Genomic DNA, 17296 nt, shown 5'->3' on the forward strand with positions numbered 1-17296 from the left:
GTAGTGGTTCCCGTATAGATCTCACCTGGTATAGACAGGGGATGTGGTATAGATCTCACCTGGTATAGACAGGGGATGTGGTGTAGTGGTATGGATCTCACTTGGTATAGACAGGGGATGTGGTGTAGTGGTATGGATCTCACCTGGTATAGACAGGGGATGTGATGTAGTGGTTCCAGTATAGATCTCACCTGGTATAGACAGGGGATGTGGTGTAGTGGTATAGATCTCACCTGGTATGGACAGGGGATGTGGTGTTGTGGTATGGATCTCACCTGGTATGGACAGGGGATGTGGTACTCTCTGCAGCGCTCCTGTACCCAGGTAGTCTCCCAGACAGTCCTATAGCTGTTCTCATAAAGGTAGCAGGTTATGACCGTCAACAGAGGGACCAGGTAGAGCACAGAGAACACCCCGATACGGATCATAAACTTCACCAGCTTGTCCTGGTTCTCCTTCTCCAGAGGGATCTCCATACGCACGCGGTTCAAAGCAAGGATTCCCGCTAACAGTAATGCCACGCCCACCTAGAATCAGAGTTGATATTGAAGGAATAGACAAAAGATGTCATAAGAATGACCAGGAAGTAAATATGGTATATTTGTTGAGTAACGAGCAGTTCCATTCATATCCACTTTTTAATGAATGATGAGATGTGTATGTCTGTGGTATAATCAAAGGAGCCGGCACAAACAGTGTCAACACGTTTACTGAACTTTGTGTAAACGTAAACTTTGTGCACACATGAATCACCTAGGTTTTGTCCCAAATGCCACCCTAATGCCTACATATAGGGGCTAGTCTGCCAATTGTGACTCACACCTACTTCCTCTGTGACTTATTCCAGCCCACTCACCAAAACATCCAGACCCAGTGGAGCCAGCAGAAACCATCTCAGCGCTGTGCGGTCATACAGCCCCACGAAACACACCCCGCTGACACTATCCCCTTCTATCTTGTTCATAGCTGTTAAAGTGACGGTGAGACAACCGGGTAGGCCCCAGGCACAGGCATGGAAGATCAGGGCCTTCTTCTCTATGGCCTCACTGCCCCACTTAGGCACGGCAGCCAGGAACCAGGTGAGGGTGAGGATGACCCACCACACACTGCCGGCCATAGTGAAGAAGTACAGTATCATAAAGAACAACGTGCACACCTGGATGGAGAGGAGGAGGAGAGGGAGGAGGGGAGAGGAGTGGGAAGGGAGGGGAGGGGAGGAGGGTGAGAGAAGAATGGGGGGGTTGAGTGGAGGAGGGGAGAGAGGAGGAGAGTGGAGAGAGGAAGAGGAGGGGAGAGCGGAGGGAGAGGGGAGTGGAGGAGGGGAGAGAAGAAGGGGGGGGTTGAGTGGAGGAGGGGAGAGAGGAGGGGAGTGGAGAGAGGAAGAGGAGCGGAGAGAGGAGGGAGTGGAGGAGGGAAGAGAAGAAGGGGGGGTTGAGTGGAGGAGGGGAGAGAGGAGGGGAGTGGAGACAGGAGGGAGAGGGGAGTGGAGGAGGGGAGAGAGGGAGAGGAGGTTGAGAGGGGAGGGGAGGTTGAGAGGGAGAGGAGGGAAAGGGGGAGGGGAGTGGAGAGAAGTGGGGGTGGGGAGGAGGGGGAGAGGGGGGTGAGGGTAGTGGAGGAGGGGAGAGAGGAAGAGAAGAGGGAGGGGAGTAGAGAGAGGGAGATGGGAGGAGGGGGGAGAGGGGGAGATGGGAGGAGGGGGTAGAGGAGGGAGGGAGAGGGAGAGTGGGGGGGGAGGGGATGAGGGGGAGAAGGGATGTAGAGGAGAGAAGGAGAAGAAAACTAGGTTTAGAGAAGACTGAAGAAATAGAAAATCCAAGAACATATAACATATAATTTTAGTTTTTTTGTTACAATATCCCTGAATGTCAAAGAGAAAATAGAAAATAATTCAATAAATTAGTTAATCAATCAATCGGTTATCAATGAATCAATCACTAAGCCAATGAATGGTCACCTTGTTGTGTGAGCCCTGGGTGACGGTGGACGCCCGGAAAAGGGCGGAGCTCGCCGCGTGGCACGCCACCCGGTCCTCCAGCAGGAAGCCCAGCAAGAACACCAGCGACACCATCATGTAGCACATGGCGTAGAAGATGATTGGGCGCTCCGGGTAGCGGAACCTGGACACATCGATGAGGAAGGTGAGGAAGGTGAAGAGGGTTGCCGAGAGACAGACAATGGACACCACGCCGATGAAGTAGCGGGCAAACACCAGCTCGTCCCGCTGGAAATACATGTTGGGGCAGGGGGGCGAGCAGTCCGTCACACCCAGGAAGGAGTAGCCCAGGTTGGGGTCGATCTTGAGCTCACGGGGGCACCAGAAGCCATAGTCGTGCTGGACGGAGATGGGCGACTCAGTGGAGTCTGCGTTGGAGAGCAGGTCTCCAGGACGGGGGTATGGCTCGTCACAGTCTGGGAACCTGGTGAACGGAGAGGAAACAGCTTATGTTAGACACATTATATTTACCTTACAGAAAGCTAAACCTTTATTTTACGGGACAGTTTCCTCAGATTCGACCTTGTATTTTCAAGGATATTATATGTTACTATTGTGCAATTAACATTTTGCCATGTCATGAGGTTATGGTACAGAAATTAGCAAGTATTTTCTGAAAAATGTGTGGTAAAAGGATGAAACAAAAATTGTATTTGTCTCAGGTGTGTAAAGTTACACTGTGTAAAAGTGCACGCTTCACATTTTCAAACAGTACATTTATATTTTCCAACTGGGCTATACAATTGGATGAGGGTTTTTTCTCACCTGAGTAGCCTCGTTTCACTGCCAAAAATAAAATTAAACCATCTAGTGTTCAGCGAAATAACAACGCAATGAAAAATACAGATAGCCATGTCAAATAATTGACATATCCAATCACATTAACCGTTACTCTCTCGTGGGAAACCTTCACCCTTGCTCAGACATTCAGAAACGAAACATGACAATTAAAAAATAAGCCAAGTAGTAAGACGTATAAAAGCAACAGATAACTGTCAGGTGTGTGCGTACTGGTAGCGAAGTCAGGTGCAGGAGAGCAGAGAGTTGTGAACAGGCGAGAGCAGAGAGTTGTGTACACGTTATTGAGGCAGGAGAAACCAACAGACGGACGCAACTGCGTCAAAACCTCCAGCCAATAGGCAAAAGTGCAAAACACGCAAAACAGTCACAACAATTTATGTTTAACAATCAACATCTTCATGAACAACACGGTATAAGCAAACCAGTCCGGCGCATCAACAATTAACACGTAACACAAACAATTTCACACAAAGACATAAGGGGGAACAGAGTAATAAATACATGCAGTGTGTTTGGGAATGAAAACCAGGTGTGCAGGGAACAAGACAAAACAAATGGATCAATGAAAAATGGAGCGGCGATGGCTAGAAAGCCGGGGACGTCGAGTGCCGAACTCCGGCCGAACAAGGAGAGGAGCCGACTTCGGCGGAAGTCGTGACAATAACATTAATAAGAAGGTGCTAGAAGAGTATTATATGGTGAGCTACCAAGTGGCTAGGACAGGCAAGCCCCATACTATTGTAGAGGACTTCATTCTTCCTGCTGCAGCGGATATGGCTGGGACAATGCTGGGGGAAAATGCCAAAAAAACAATGCTGGGGGAAAAGGCAAAAAAACAATGCTGGGGGAAAAGGCAAAAAAACAATGCTGGGGGAAAAGGCAAAAAAACAATGCTGGGGGAAAGGCTAAAAAAAACTATACAGACAATGACTTCATCAAACAACACTGTTTCACAGCGCATCAGTGACATGGCAGGAGATGTTTTGAAACAATTACTGCTTCGCATACAAGCCAGTGAATTATACACGTTACAGCTGGATGAGTCAACAGACGTGGTGGGACTGGCACAGCTCCTGGTATATGTCCATTACGTTTATGGGGGATCAATTAAGGAAGACATCCTCTTCTGGAAAACATGACAACATGAGAGGATATTTTTAAAGTACTGGACAGCTTTGTGACACCAGATGGACTTTGGTGGTCAAGATGTGTTGGTATCTGTGCTGATGGCACAAAAGCCATGACAGGGAGACATAGTGGAGTGGTAACGCGCGTGCAAGTAGTTGCTCACGATGCCATTTGGATACACTGCAGCATCCACCGAGAAGCTCTTGCTGCCAAGGGAATGCCTGACAGCTTGAAAGACATTTTGGACACTACAGTGAAAATGGTTTAACTTTAACTTTGTTAAAGCAAGGCCCCTGAACTCTTGTGTATTTTATGCATTATGCAATGATATGGGCAGCGACCATGTAACGCTTTTACAACATACAGAAGTGCGCTGGTAATCAAGGGGCAAAGTATTGACACTTTTTTTATTGAGAGATGAGCTTAAAAGTTTTCTTTACTGACCATCATTTTCACTTGACGAGTTTCTCACAGGACTGGCCTATCTGGGTGATGTTTTTTTCTCGCCTGAATGATATGAACCTCGGATTACAGGGACACTCCTCAATGTGCGGGACAAAATTGAGGCTATGTTTAAGAAGTTGGAGCTCTTTCCTGTCTGCAATAACAAGAACAACACACAGGTCTTTCCATCATTGTATGATTTTTTTGTGTGCAAATGAAGTCAAGCTTACGGACATTGTCAAATGTGATCTATGGAAGCACCTGAGTGAGCTGGGTGTGCAATTACGCAGGTACTTTCCCAAAACGGACGACACAAACAACTGGATTCGTTATCCTTTTCATGCCCTGCCTGCAGTCCACTTACTGATATCTGAACAAGACAGCATCATCGATATTGCAACAAGTGGTTCTGTGAAAATGTAATTTAATCAGAAGCCACTGACAGATTTCTGCGCTCAGTTTCTTGCCTTGGCAAATAGTGCTGTTAAGACACTGATGCCCTTTGCAACCACGTACCTATGCAAGAGGTGATTCTCGGCCCTGACTAGAACGAAAACTAAATACAGGCACAGACTGTGTGTGGGAAATAATTTAAGACTGAGACTCCAATACAACCCAACATTGCACAGTTATGTGCATCCTTTCAAACACACCCTTCTCATTAACCTGTTCCGGCGCCGACAGAGATGGCCGCCTCGCTTCGCGTTCCTAGGAAACTATGCAGTTTTTTGTTTTTTTACGTGTTATTTCTTACATTAGTACCCCAGGTCATCCTAGGTTTCATTACATACAGTCGAGAAGAACTACTGAATATAAGATCAGCGTCAACTCACCATCAGTACGACCAAGAATATGTTTTTCGCGACACGGATCCTGTGTTCTGCCTCTCAAACAGAACAACGGAATGGATCCCATGCAGCGACCCAAAAAAACAACTCCGAAAAAGAGGGAAACGAGGCGGTCTTCTGGTCAGACTCCGGAGACGGGCACATCGTGCACCACTCCCTAGCATTCTTCTCGCCAATGTCCAGTCTCTTGACAACAAGGTTGATGAAATCCGAGCAAGGGTAGCATTCCAGAGGGACATCAGAGACTGTAACGTTCTTTGCTTCACGGAAACATGGCTCACTGGAGAGACGCTATCGGAGGCGGTGCAGCCAGCGGGTTTCTCCACGCATCGCTCCGACAGAAACAAACATCTTTCTGGTAAGAAGAGGGGCGGGGGAGTATGCCTTATGGCTAACGAGACATGGTGTGATGAAAGAAACATACAGGAACTCAAATCCTTCTGTTCACCTGATTTAGAATTCCTCACAATCAAATGTAGACCGCATTATCTACCATGAGAATTCTCTTCGATTATAATCACAGCCGTATATATCCCCCCCAAGCAGACACATCGTTGGCTCTGAACGAACTTTATTTGACTCTTTGCAAACTGGAATCCATTTATCCGGAGGCTGCATTCATTGTAGCTGGGGATTTTAACAAGGCTAATCTGAAAACAAGACTCCCTAAATTTTATCAGCATATCGATTGCGCAACCAGGGGTGGAAAAACCTTGGATCATTGTTACTCTAAATTCCGCGACGCATATAAGGCCCTGCCCCGCCCTCCTTTCGGAAAAGCTGACCATGACTCCATTTTGTTGATCCCTGCCTACAGACAGAAACTAAAACAAGAGGCTCCCACGCTGAGGTCTGTCCAACGCTGGTCCGACCAAGCTGACTCCACACTCCAAGACTGCTTTCATCACGTGGACTGGGATATGTTTCGTATTGCGTCAGATAACAATATTGACGAATACGCTGATTCGGTGTGCAAGTTCATTAGAACGTGCGTTGAAGATGTCCTTCCCATAGCAACGATTAAAACATTCCCTAACCAGAAACCGTGGATTGATGGCAGCATTCGCGTGAAACTGAAAGCGCGAACTACTGCTTTTAATCAGGGCAAGGTGACTGGTAACATGACCGAATACAAACAGTGCAGCTATTCCCTCCGCAAGGCTATCAAACAAGCTAAGCGTCAGTACAGAGACAAAGTAGAATCTCAATTCAACGGCTCAGACACAAGAGGCATGTGGCAGGGTCTACAGTCAATCACGGACTACAAGAAGAAATCCAGCCCAGTCACGGACCAGGATGTCTTGCTCCCAGGCAGACTAAATAACTTTTTTGCCCGCTTTGAGGACAATACAGTGCCACTGACACGGCCTGCAACGAAACCATGCGGACTCTCCTTCACTGCAGCCGAGGTGAGTAAGACATTTAAACCTCGCAAGGCTGCAGGCCCAGACGGCATCCCCAGCCGCGCCCTCAGAGCATGCGCAGACCAGCTGGCCGGTGTGTTTACGGACATATTCAATCAATCCCTATACAAGTCTGCTGTTCCCACATGCTTCAAGAGGGCCACCATTGTTCCTGTTCCCAAGAAAGCTAAGGTAACTGAGCTAAACGACTACCGCCCCGTAGCACTCACTTCCGTCATCATGAAGTGCTTTGAGAGACTAGTCAAGGACCATATCACCTCCACCCTACCTGACACCCTAGACCCACTCCAATTTGCTTACCGCCCAAATAGGTCCACAGACGATGCAATCTCAACCACACTGCACACTGCCCTAACCCATCTGGACAAGAGGAATACCTATGTGAGAATGCTGTTCATCGACTACAGCTCGGCATTCAACACCATAGTACCCTCCAAGCTCGTCATCAAGCTCGAGACCCTGGGTCTCGACCCCACCCTGTGCAACTGGGTACTGGACTTCCTGACGGGCCGCCCCCAGGTGGTAAGGGTAGGCAACAACATCTCCACCCCGCTGATCCTCAACACTGATCCTCAACACTCACGCCTCCAACTCAATCATCAAGTTTGCGGACGACACAACAGTGGTAGGCTTGATTACCAACAACGACGAGACGGCCTACAGGGAGGAGGTGAGGGCCCTCGGAGTGTGGTGTCAGGAAAATAACCTCACACTCAACGTCAACAAAACTAAGGAGATGATTGTGGACTTCAGGAAACAGCAGAGGGAACACCCCCCTATCCACATCGATGGAACAGTAGTGGAGAGGGTAGCAAGTTTTAAGTTCCTCGGCATACACATCACAGACAAACTGAATTGGTCCACTCACACAGACAGCAGGAGGCTGAAGAAATTTGGCTTGTCACCAAAAGCACTCACAAACTTCTACAGATGCACAATCGAGAGCATCCTGGCGGGCTGTATCACCGCCTGGTACGGCAACTGCTCCGCCCACAACCGTAAGGCTCTCCAGAGGGTAGTGAGGTCTGCACAACGCATCACTGGGGGCAAACTACGTGCCCTCCAGGACACCTACACCACCCGATGTTACAGGAAGGCCATAAAGATCATCAAGGACATCAACCACCCGAGCCACTGCCTGTTCACCCCGCTATCATCCAGAAGGCGAGGTCAGTACAGGTGCATCAAAGCTGGGACCGAGAGACTGAAAAACAGCTATCTATCTCAAGGCCATCAGACTGTTAAACAACCACCACTAACATTGAGTGGTTGCTGCCAACACACTGACACTGACACTGACTCAACTCCAGCCACTTTAATAATCGGAAATTGATGGGAAATGATGTAAATATATCACTAGCCACTTTAAACAATGCTACCTTATATAATGTTACTTACCCTACATTATTCATCTCATATGCATACGTATATACTGTACTCTATATCATCGACTGCATCCTTATGTAATACATGTATCACTAGTCACTTTAACTATGCCACTTTGTTTACATACTCATCTCATATGTATATACTGTACTCGATACCATCTACTGTATCTTGCCTATGCTGCTCTGTACCATCACTCATTCATATATCCTTATGTACATATTCTTTATCCCCTTACACTGTGTATAAGACAGTAGTTTTGGAATTGTTAGTTAGATTACTTGTTGGTTATTACTGCATTGTCGGAACTAGAAGCACAAGCATTTCGCTACACTCGCATTAATATCTGCTAACCATGTGTATGTGACAAATAAAATTTGATTTGATTTATTTATTATTCACAATGTTTGATGAACAAATAAGGTATTATATGTAAGATGGCTAAAGAAAGAGAAATATTATTGATTATTATTATACTATTATTTGTGCCCTGGTTCTATAAGAGCTCTTTGTCACTTCCCACGAGCCGGGTTGTGACAAAAACTCACGCTCATTCTTATGTTTAATTAATGTATTGTATAGTGTGTGTGTGGCAGACTTACAATGATGGCAAAAAACAACATTTGAGAGTGCGCTGACCCTGGTGCTAGAGGGGGTATGCAGCTGGAGGTTGAATGTTTGAAGGGGTACAGGACTATAAAAAGTTTGGGAACCACTGCCCTAGAGTACAGTAGACTACTAACCTGTTACAGTCCATCTCTTCTGGCCAGGTGACTCCGAACATGTCCATGAGTTTGTAGCAGTCTCCCTTGGCTCTCTGGCACGGCCGTCGGCAGGGCAGTGTCATGCGTCCGTACTCAGTACACACCGGAGCATAGAGGGCACACAGGAACATCCTCAGCTCTGAGGAACACTGCAGGTTCACAATGGGGTGGAAGGGCTGCGGAGGGGAAACACACAGCTGTCAGGAAGTGTATATTAATGCAGTGTTTTGTGTGGGGGGGATTCAAATTGATTTACACAAAATACTCTGTAATGTCAAAGTGGAAGATTCTAACATTTGTAAAAAATAAGAATGCATTTTTCAAATAATATATCTTGATTAGATAAGCATTCAACCCCCTTTGGCAGCGATTACAGCTGTGAGTCTTTCTGGGTAAATCTCAAACTCAAACAAATACTTCGGCAGTACAACATAAATACCATATACCGGGGTATTTGGAGAAAGCCATGGGATGGTTTTTCAATACCTTCAGTAACATCAAAACTATTTATTTGAAGTGTTTCAATAAATTGTAATATTTGTAGCGACTTGTTAAGTTAATACTTGCAGTCAACTTGTGCAGTGTGTTAAAAGATGTATTTTCATTTCGCCTGCCACATTATTTGACATTATGAAGCGTACCGTAGTTCCCCCGAACAGTTGAGACAGTGTTCTTCATTTCGCCTGCCACATTATTTGACATTATGAAGCGTACCGTAGTTCCCCCGAACAGTTGAGACAGTGTTCTTCATTTCACCTGCCACATTATTTGACATTATGAAGCGTACCGTCGTTCCCCGAACAGTTGAGACAGTTTGTTTGTAAATAACACAATGGGAGAAAGCGGGAGCTGGTGAATCCATCATGTTCTATATCTATCAGTGAATCTCTGCTGTGCACATGAGGTGATGACGTTACACTTGTATGTAATTCACTACTAAATGTTTGCCATCAGACATCTTATATCCTGTTTGACAAACAAAGAGGTGTAATGAGTTTTTCTCCCCTCTGCTCCATGTGCTCTTCCTTCAGAAAAGCACTTTGTTCATTTGCACAATTTCTCTCATTCACTTTCGCTTGTAAATGTCCACACTCACCAAGAATGACATATGGGAGCTACTAGCTATGCTTGTATAACTTTATGAGCTGGATTTGCCTTTCTTTGCAATTAGCTTATGTTTGTTTTCGCTCATTAGCATTTAGCTGATCTTGCTATTATTTGTGATATTTTTGATAGCATTCTGTTAATAGATGCCCAATGGGCTTTTTGTGTGTTTTAAGCGTTCCCGTGTGTGCTATACCGGTAATACCATAAATCCCGGGATGACAATCTGGATAACGCCGAAGTCTACTGGATTGTACAATTTTTTAAATTTTTTAATTTATATTTTTTTAATTTATATATTTTTTATTTATTTACCCCTTTTTCTCCCCAATTTCGTGGTATCCAATTGTCTCATCGCTACAACTCCCGTACGGGCTCGGGAGAGACGAAGGTTGAAAGTCATGCGTCCTCCGATACACAACCCAACCAAGCCGCACTGCTTCTTAACACAGCGTGCATCCAACCCGGAAGCCAGCAGCACCAATGTGTCGGAGGAAACACCGTGCACCCGGCCACCTTGGTTAGCGCACACTGCGCCCAGCCCGCCACAGGAGTCGCTGGTGCGCGATGAGACAAGGACACCCCTACCGACCAAGTCCTCCCTAACCCGGGCGACCCTAGGCCAATTGTGCATCGCCCCACGGACCTCCCGGTCACGGCCGGTTACGACAGAGCCTGGGCGCGAACCCAGGGACTCTGATGGCACAGCTGGCGCTGCAGTACAGCGCACTTAACCACTGCGCCACCCGGGAGGCCCGGATTGTACAATATTTGACATTCTTCAAGTTGCATATTTTAGAACACAGTTTGAAAGTAGCAAGTATAGCAAAAGAGGGCATTCAGAGTTGCACTCATGGATTATTCAAACTCGTCTTCTTGCCCTCTAAAGCAAGATGCAATTTGATCCATCCTCAAATTGGCTGTTGATCATTGCTAGACAGCCATTTTCAAGTCTTGCCATAGATTTTCAAGCTGATTTAAGTCAAAACTGTAACTCGGCCACTCTGAATTTCTTTTCCAGTGTCTGTTGGAAAGCAGACTGAAGCAGGTTTGCCTTTTCTTAGCTCTATTCAATTTATTTGAATCCTAAAAAACTCCCTAGTCCTTGCCAATGACAAGCATACCAATAACAGGGGATCATCATAGCTTTCACCTGGATTCACCTGGTCAGTCTATGTCATGGAAAGAGCAGGTGTTCTTAATGTTTGTACACTCAGTGTACAATCATACACACAGAGAAACTCACACACACTGTATGTCAAACACACTGTGCATCTACCACAGAACATGTTAAACACACAACCTTTCAGCCTTAAAGAGACACACACAGACAGCAGAACAGTCTTCTAAAGCAGAGTAATATACATGTGCAGCCAAAAGAGCTCAAACAGACAGGAACATCTTGTCGGACATAGTTTGACAACCCTACCCCCTATCCTCATGATACTCCTCCCCCCTTTCTCTCCCCTTCCTCCCTAAGCCTGGCACAATAAGACAGAGGGAGGAGTAGGACAAGCTTGGTAAACCCCCCCCATGCATTCTGGGAGAGAACGGTAGCTAGGCAGCAGCTGTGGGGTATGGCTTTAGTATGCAAATCCCCTGGGGGAGTGAAGAAAGGGCCCCCACCAGCCCCCAAGGAGGGGGAGGGGGACAAGACAGGTGAGCGAAATGGAATTTCACTAAAAGAGTCAGAGGGAATACTAGTGGTGGGTATTGGAACAGAACAGAACATGATAGAACAGAACAGGCCAGAACATTCCAGAACAGAACAGGCAAGAACATACAGTACCAGAACAGAACAGGCCAGAAGAGGATAGAACAGAACAGGTAGGATAGAACAGAACATATCAGAACAGAACAGCCCGGAACATACCAGGCCAGAACAGGATAGAACACAAAAGGACAGAACATACCAGATCAGAACAGGCCAGAACATTCCAGAACAGAACAGGCAAGAACATACAGTACCAGAACAGAACAGGCCAGAAGAGGATAGAACAGAACAGGTAGGATCAGAATAGGATAGAACAGAACATATCAGAACAGAACAGCCCGGAACATACCAGGCCAGAACAGGATAGAACACAAAAGGACAGAACATACCAGATCAGAACAGGCCAGAACATACCAGAACAGAACAGAACAGAACAGGCCAGAAGAGAACAGGACAGGATAGAATAGAACAGGCCAGATAAGAACAGAACAGGACAGGCAAGATCAGAACAGGACAGAACAGAACAGGCTTCGTTTTCAGTGGATATCTTAAATGTATAAGGACAAGGGGTGTATAAGAGACTGTGGGTCATGACGTGGCCCTTTCTCGGTATTGATTGTGGCATCTCTCCCCCCCCCCCCACACACACACACACACACTCTCTCTCTCTCTCTGTGTTTCACATGGCGAACTCTTTAAGGGAGGGTATGACGAGTGTGTTTCATTTGGTGACCTTAGAGAGGATAGGAAACACACAACTATATCTCTGAATATATACATTTCTCAATTATGGGGTTTGAATCTAATTCTTGTATACAATGAGTAAAGATTAAACTGTTCGTGAAATGATGTTAAACCTTTAATGTGAAAGAATTGTATTCCCTTTAAAGTTGAACTAAGTCATTGGCCCCGCCCCCGTGAGCACAGACATGATCTGGTGTTATAGACCCGCCTTTTCTATTGTCACAAATAAAAAACCCTCCTGAGGAAATCCTCTTCAGACTAAACAAACCCACAGCGTGTGCTGTGATTATAGTTATTCTATTTCTAACCATACCACGTGGAGCATGGGCTACACGGCTGGAAATGGTTCAACTCTGAGACTATCCATCCCTACAGAATAAGAGCAAATCTTAGATACTAATTACTAGTCTGCAGCTAGAAATTATGTCAACCTGGGATGTGAAGACTGACAACCGCCGAAACATCTATCTATGAGAACATTTCTGAATGGTACTCTGAAGTATCCATTCTAACCACGAAAGACTTTGATCTTCTGGGAAGCAAAGAGAGAGAGAGAGACGCTCGGACGAATTCTCCAACAGACAAACAGACGATTCCAACAGAGATCACGATGACACACTGGGCGGAAATATATATTGATTGCAATTCATTCCCGAAAGAGTGAGCGTTTATGTGCAAAGGATTAGCATTTCAATTCATGTAATTATCAACTGTGTAGTGACTCCTGTCTTTCCCGCCCTCTTCAGTCCACACCCACTTCCCTTTGTCCACCAAGCCGTCATATCAGTTTAGCCCACTAGGGAACCTCCCCTGTCATTTCCTTTAACCATAACTGTTGTTTGTTTATGCATTTCTGTGCTTATTTAGTTAGTTAGTAAATAAATGATTAAGACAATTGGTGTACAGGTGATTCATAGTAAAGGCTGGGTTCGTGCAGATAACCAACAATTTACGACATTTGGAATGAGAATAACGTGAGGTAAAGAATAATTCATTCATTAGAAGACTAATTGATCAGATATTAAAATATCTGAAGAGTTATATTAGGAAAATTATAACTTTGTAATCTGAAAATTATAACTTTGTAATTTTCCTTGGTGCCCCAACTTCCTAGTTAATTACATTTACATGATTAGTTTAATCACGTAATTATATTTACAGAGAATTGATTTAATAAAATAACAGTCTTCACTTTAATGATGCCAAAGACACAACAATTGTTTTGGGTCATGAGAAATGTGATTTATTAAACAACGGGAAGTTGTGTGACTAAACATAACCTATATTAACATAACCTATATTAACATAACCTATAGCCTTTTTTAAATGAACCTACAGTTGAAGTGAGAAGTATACATACACCTTAGCCAAATACATTTAAACTCAGTTTTTGACTTCACATATATTAACTTCACCTATAGTAACATAAACTATATTAACATAACCTATTTCAACTTAACCAATAACCTATATTAACTTCACCTATAATAACATAACCAATAATCTTTATTAATTTGACCTATATTAACATAACCTAGAATATTTATTAACTTAACCTTAATTAATTTAACCTTTATAAACTTCACCTATATAAACTTCACCTATAACCTTTATATCTTAACCTATAACCGTTATTAATTTAACCTAGAACCTTTATTAATTTAACCTATGTTAACATACATTTTATTAACTTAACCTATAACCTTTATTAACTTAACCTACAATAACATAACTGTCACGATCATCATAATGATTGGACAAAGGCGCAGCGTGCGTAGAGTTCCACATATTTTAATCAATCGAAACTCACCAAACTAAACAATAAAGCACAAATGAAATGTGAAGCTAACAGTGCTACTAGGCAACTATACATAGACAAGATCCCACAAATCACAATGGGGGAAATGGCTACCTAAATATGATACCCAATCAGAGACAACAATAAACAGTTCTCTCTGATTGGGAACCATAACAGGCCAATATAAACCATTAATCACCTAGATGACCCACCCTAGTCACAATCACGCCCCAACCAACATAGAGAATAAACAGCTCTCTCTGATTGGGAACCATAACAGGCCAATATAAACCATTAATCACCTAGATGACCCACCCTAGTCACAATCATGCCCCAACCAACATAGAGAATAAACAGCTCTCTATGGTCAGGGCATGACAATAACCTATATTAACTTAACCTATATAACAGACACACACGCACACACACACTCCTGCTTGCACACACACACACACAAACCCACTATTCCTATGACTAAGATAGGAGGCACACCCACTAGTCATTCATCATCACCATAGCTTAGCCTACATACTGTATGACACCAGTCATTCATCATGATGTAGAAATGTAGCTCCAGTAGACAGGATCTCATTTCTGTTCAGTCTGGGCTGCCTCCCAGACGCCTGGCTCTATTTAAAGGGATTAGGATCACTGTTTGGCTTGCCGATTCCAACACAAAGCAACCACATCACATTTACATCCAGACAGCTTTTGTAAATGCCTTGTACATATCAAATGCAATATTTCTGCTTTCAGATTTTCTATCCACCATGAAATAAAGGTGGTGACGTTGATGTGTCATTTTATTATGGTTTAGTGACTGTTGGAGCATGAGGCACAGACAGACATCTGAGATGACTGACATCATCTGGACAAAATAATGAATGAATTCAACCCTCACATACAGTTTTTGAGTGTAGAAATGCCGTTGTTTTGTGTGTTTCACAGCAAGTCGCACTCGCCTGGAAAAAAATATTTTACTGCATTAAATTGGAATATCAAATGCCATGCGCCCTCATCACCAGGGAAAGGACATTATTTTGTGTAGGCTTGATCACTTTCTACTGTATCTGTACTAGTCTGGTTTATTCTGTTGTTTCTGTGTCTTTCAGTAGACTGGTTCACGTACACACCTGTCAACAACATATCCATCAACCTGTCAAATCAATCATGAACTGATCCATCAACCTGTCAAATCAATCATGAACTGATCCATCAACCTGTCAAATCAATCATGTCTGAATAGAAAGGGGGAAGAACTGTTTAAATTTCAATCGCACTATAGTCCGTTACTTCGGCAATACGGGTTGAATCCAAACATTAGAGCGTATTATAGGATCTCTATGGGAATAAGTTCCTTTATAGTAACCAATCTGTCTGTTCCACCAACCCGGCAGCATTCCTTTTCATTAAACCAACATGACACACCTGGCATCATCTTCCTGATCAAACATTATAGATCAAGCCAGCAGGCAAAAACATCATCCACATTTATCTGCTCTGTATATAATAAAACAGGGTGCCAGTCTCCAGTCCGGTGACATGCATTAACCCAGTCCTGTTATGGTGTGTTACACACACAGACAGTCAGGACAGAAAGAGACAGGACATACAGATACAGGACAGACAGAGACAGGACAGACAGAGACAGAGACAGGACAGACAGAGACATACAGAGACAGGACAGACAGAGACAGGGACATGCAGGACAGACAGATACAGGACAGACAGGACAGGCAACACATACAGAGACAGACAGGACAGACAACACATACAGAGACAGGACAAACAGGGCACAGACAGACAGGACAGAGACAGAGACAGGACATACAGATACAGGACAGACAGAGACATACAGAGACATACAGAGACAGGACAGACAGAAACAGAGACAGACAACACATACAGAGACAGGACAAACAGGACACAGACAGACAGGACAGAGACAGACAGACAGACCAGACAGACAGAGACAGGACAGACAGACAGACAGGACATACAGAGACAGGACAGACAGGATAGACAGACAGACCAGACAGACAGGACATACAGAGACAGGACATACAGAGACAGACAGGACGAACAGATAAAGGACACACACACAGACACACAGACAGACAGACAAACAGACAGACAGACAGGACATACAGAGACAGGACAGATAGAGAGACAGACACACAGACAGACAGACACACAGACAGAAAGACAGACAGGACATACAGAGACAGGACAGATAGAGACAGGACAGATAGAGACAGACAGACAGGACATACAGAGACAGGACAGATAGAGAGACAAACAGACAGGACAGAGACTCCCTCCTCTCTCCCCCTCTCTCTCTCCCTCTTCCTCTCCTCTCGCTCTCCCTCCCTCTTCATCCTCTCGCTCCCTCTCCTCTCTTCCCTCCCTCTGCTCCTTCCTTCCTTTTCCCATCTCTGCTCAATTCTCTACATTACTACCCTAACTGCCATGGCAATGGCTGATGCGCCAACGGATGGAGGGACTAGTTTAAGGATGGGCCATGGTGTGTTCAGCAGAGGTCAGAGGGCGGCGAGAGGGGACCACCTCCTGAAAGCCACAGAAAGCCTGCTCCTTTGTTAAAAACACAATTGGGACCTGTTTCCCAGGCAGTGTATCTTAAATGGGGGAAAGGGGGGGGAGTGACAGACAAAAGACTGAGATATGGAAGAGGAGAGAGAGTGATAGGCCACCTCCTCCTTCAGATAGCCAGCTATGTCATTCACATAACTGTTTAAAAGAACACACACACACAAGTTGTTGTTTGGCCAGAGAGTGAGAGAGATTACATATAATATAACATTTGTAATGTCTTTATTCTTTTGGAATTGTAATGTTTACTGTACATTTTTATTGTTTATTTCACTTTAGTTTATTATCTAGTTCACTTGCTTTGTTAATGTTAACCTGTTTCCCATGCCAATAAAGCCCTTAAATGAATATATATATATATATATATATATATATATATATATATATATATATATATATATATATAAAAAAAAGAAAGAAAGAAAGAAAGAAAGAAAGAAAGAAAGAAAGAAAGAAAGAAAGAAAGAAAGAAAGAAAGAAAGAAAGAAAGAAAGAAAGAAAGAAAGAAAGAAAGAAAGAAAGAAAGAAAGAAAGAAAG

The 17296-nt window shown here is 44.3% G+C and overlaps 1 protein-coding gene across 1 annotated transcript in view; it reads right to left on the reverse strand.

The window, feature by feature from the left end:
- LOC109866125 (frizzled-3-like) overlaps positions 1-17296 on the reverse strand; it is a 38660-nt gene that overhangs the window by 17615 nt on the left and 3749 nt on the right. Inside the window, exons 2-5 of the mRNA XM_031800284.1 lie at positions 8768-8964; positions 1955-2417; positions 857-1156; positions 276-527 (exon numbers count right to left, since the gene is read on the reverse strand). Coding sequence (XP_031656144.1) covers positions 276-527; positions 857-1156; positions 1955-2417; positions 8768-8964 — 1212 coding nt within the window. The remainder of the gene's footprint in view (positions 1-275; positions 528-856; positions 1157-1954; positions 2418-8767; positions 8965-17296) is intronic.

The sequence above is a fragment of the Oncorhynchus kisutch genome, linkage group LG21 (assembly GCF_002021735.2).
Source record: "Oncorhynchus kisutch isolate 150728-3 linkage group LG21, Okis_V2, whole genome shotgun sequence".
NCBI classification, from domain to species: domain Eukaryota; kingdom Metazoa; phylum Chordata; class Actinopteri; order Salmoniformes; family Salmonidae; genus Oncorhynchus; species Oncorhynchus kisutch.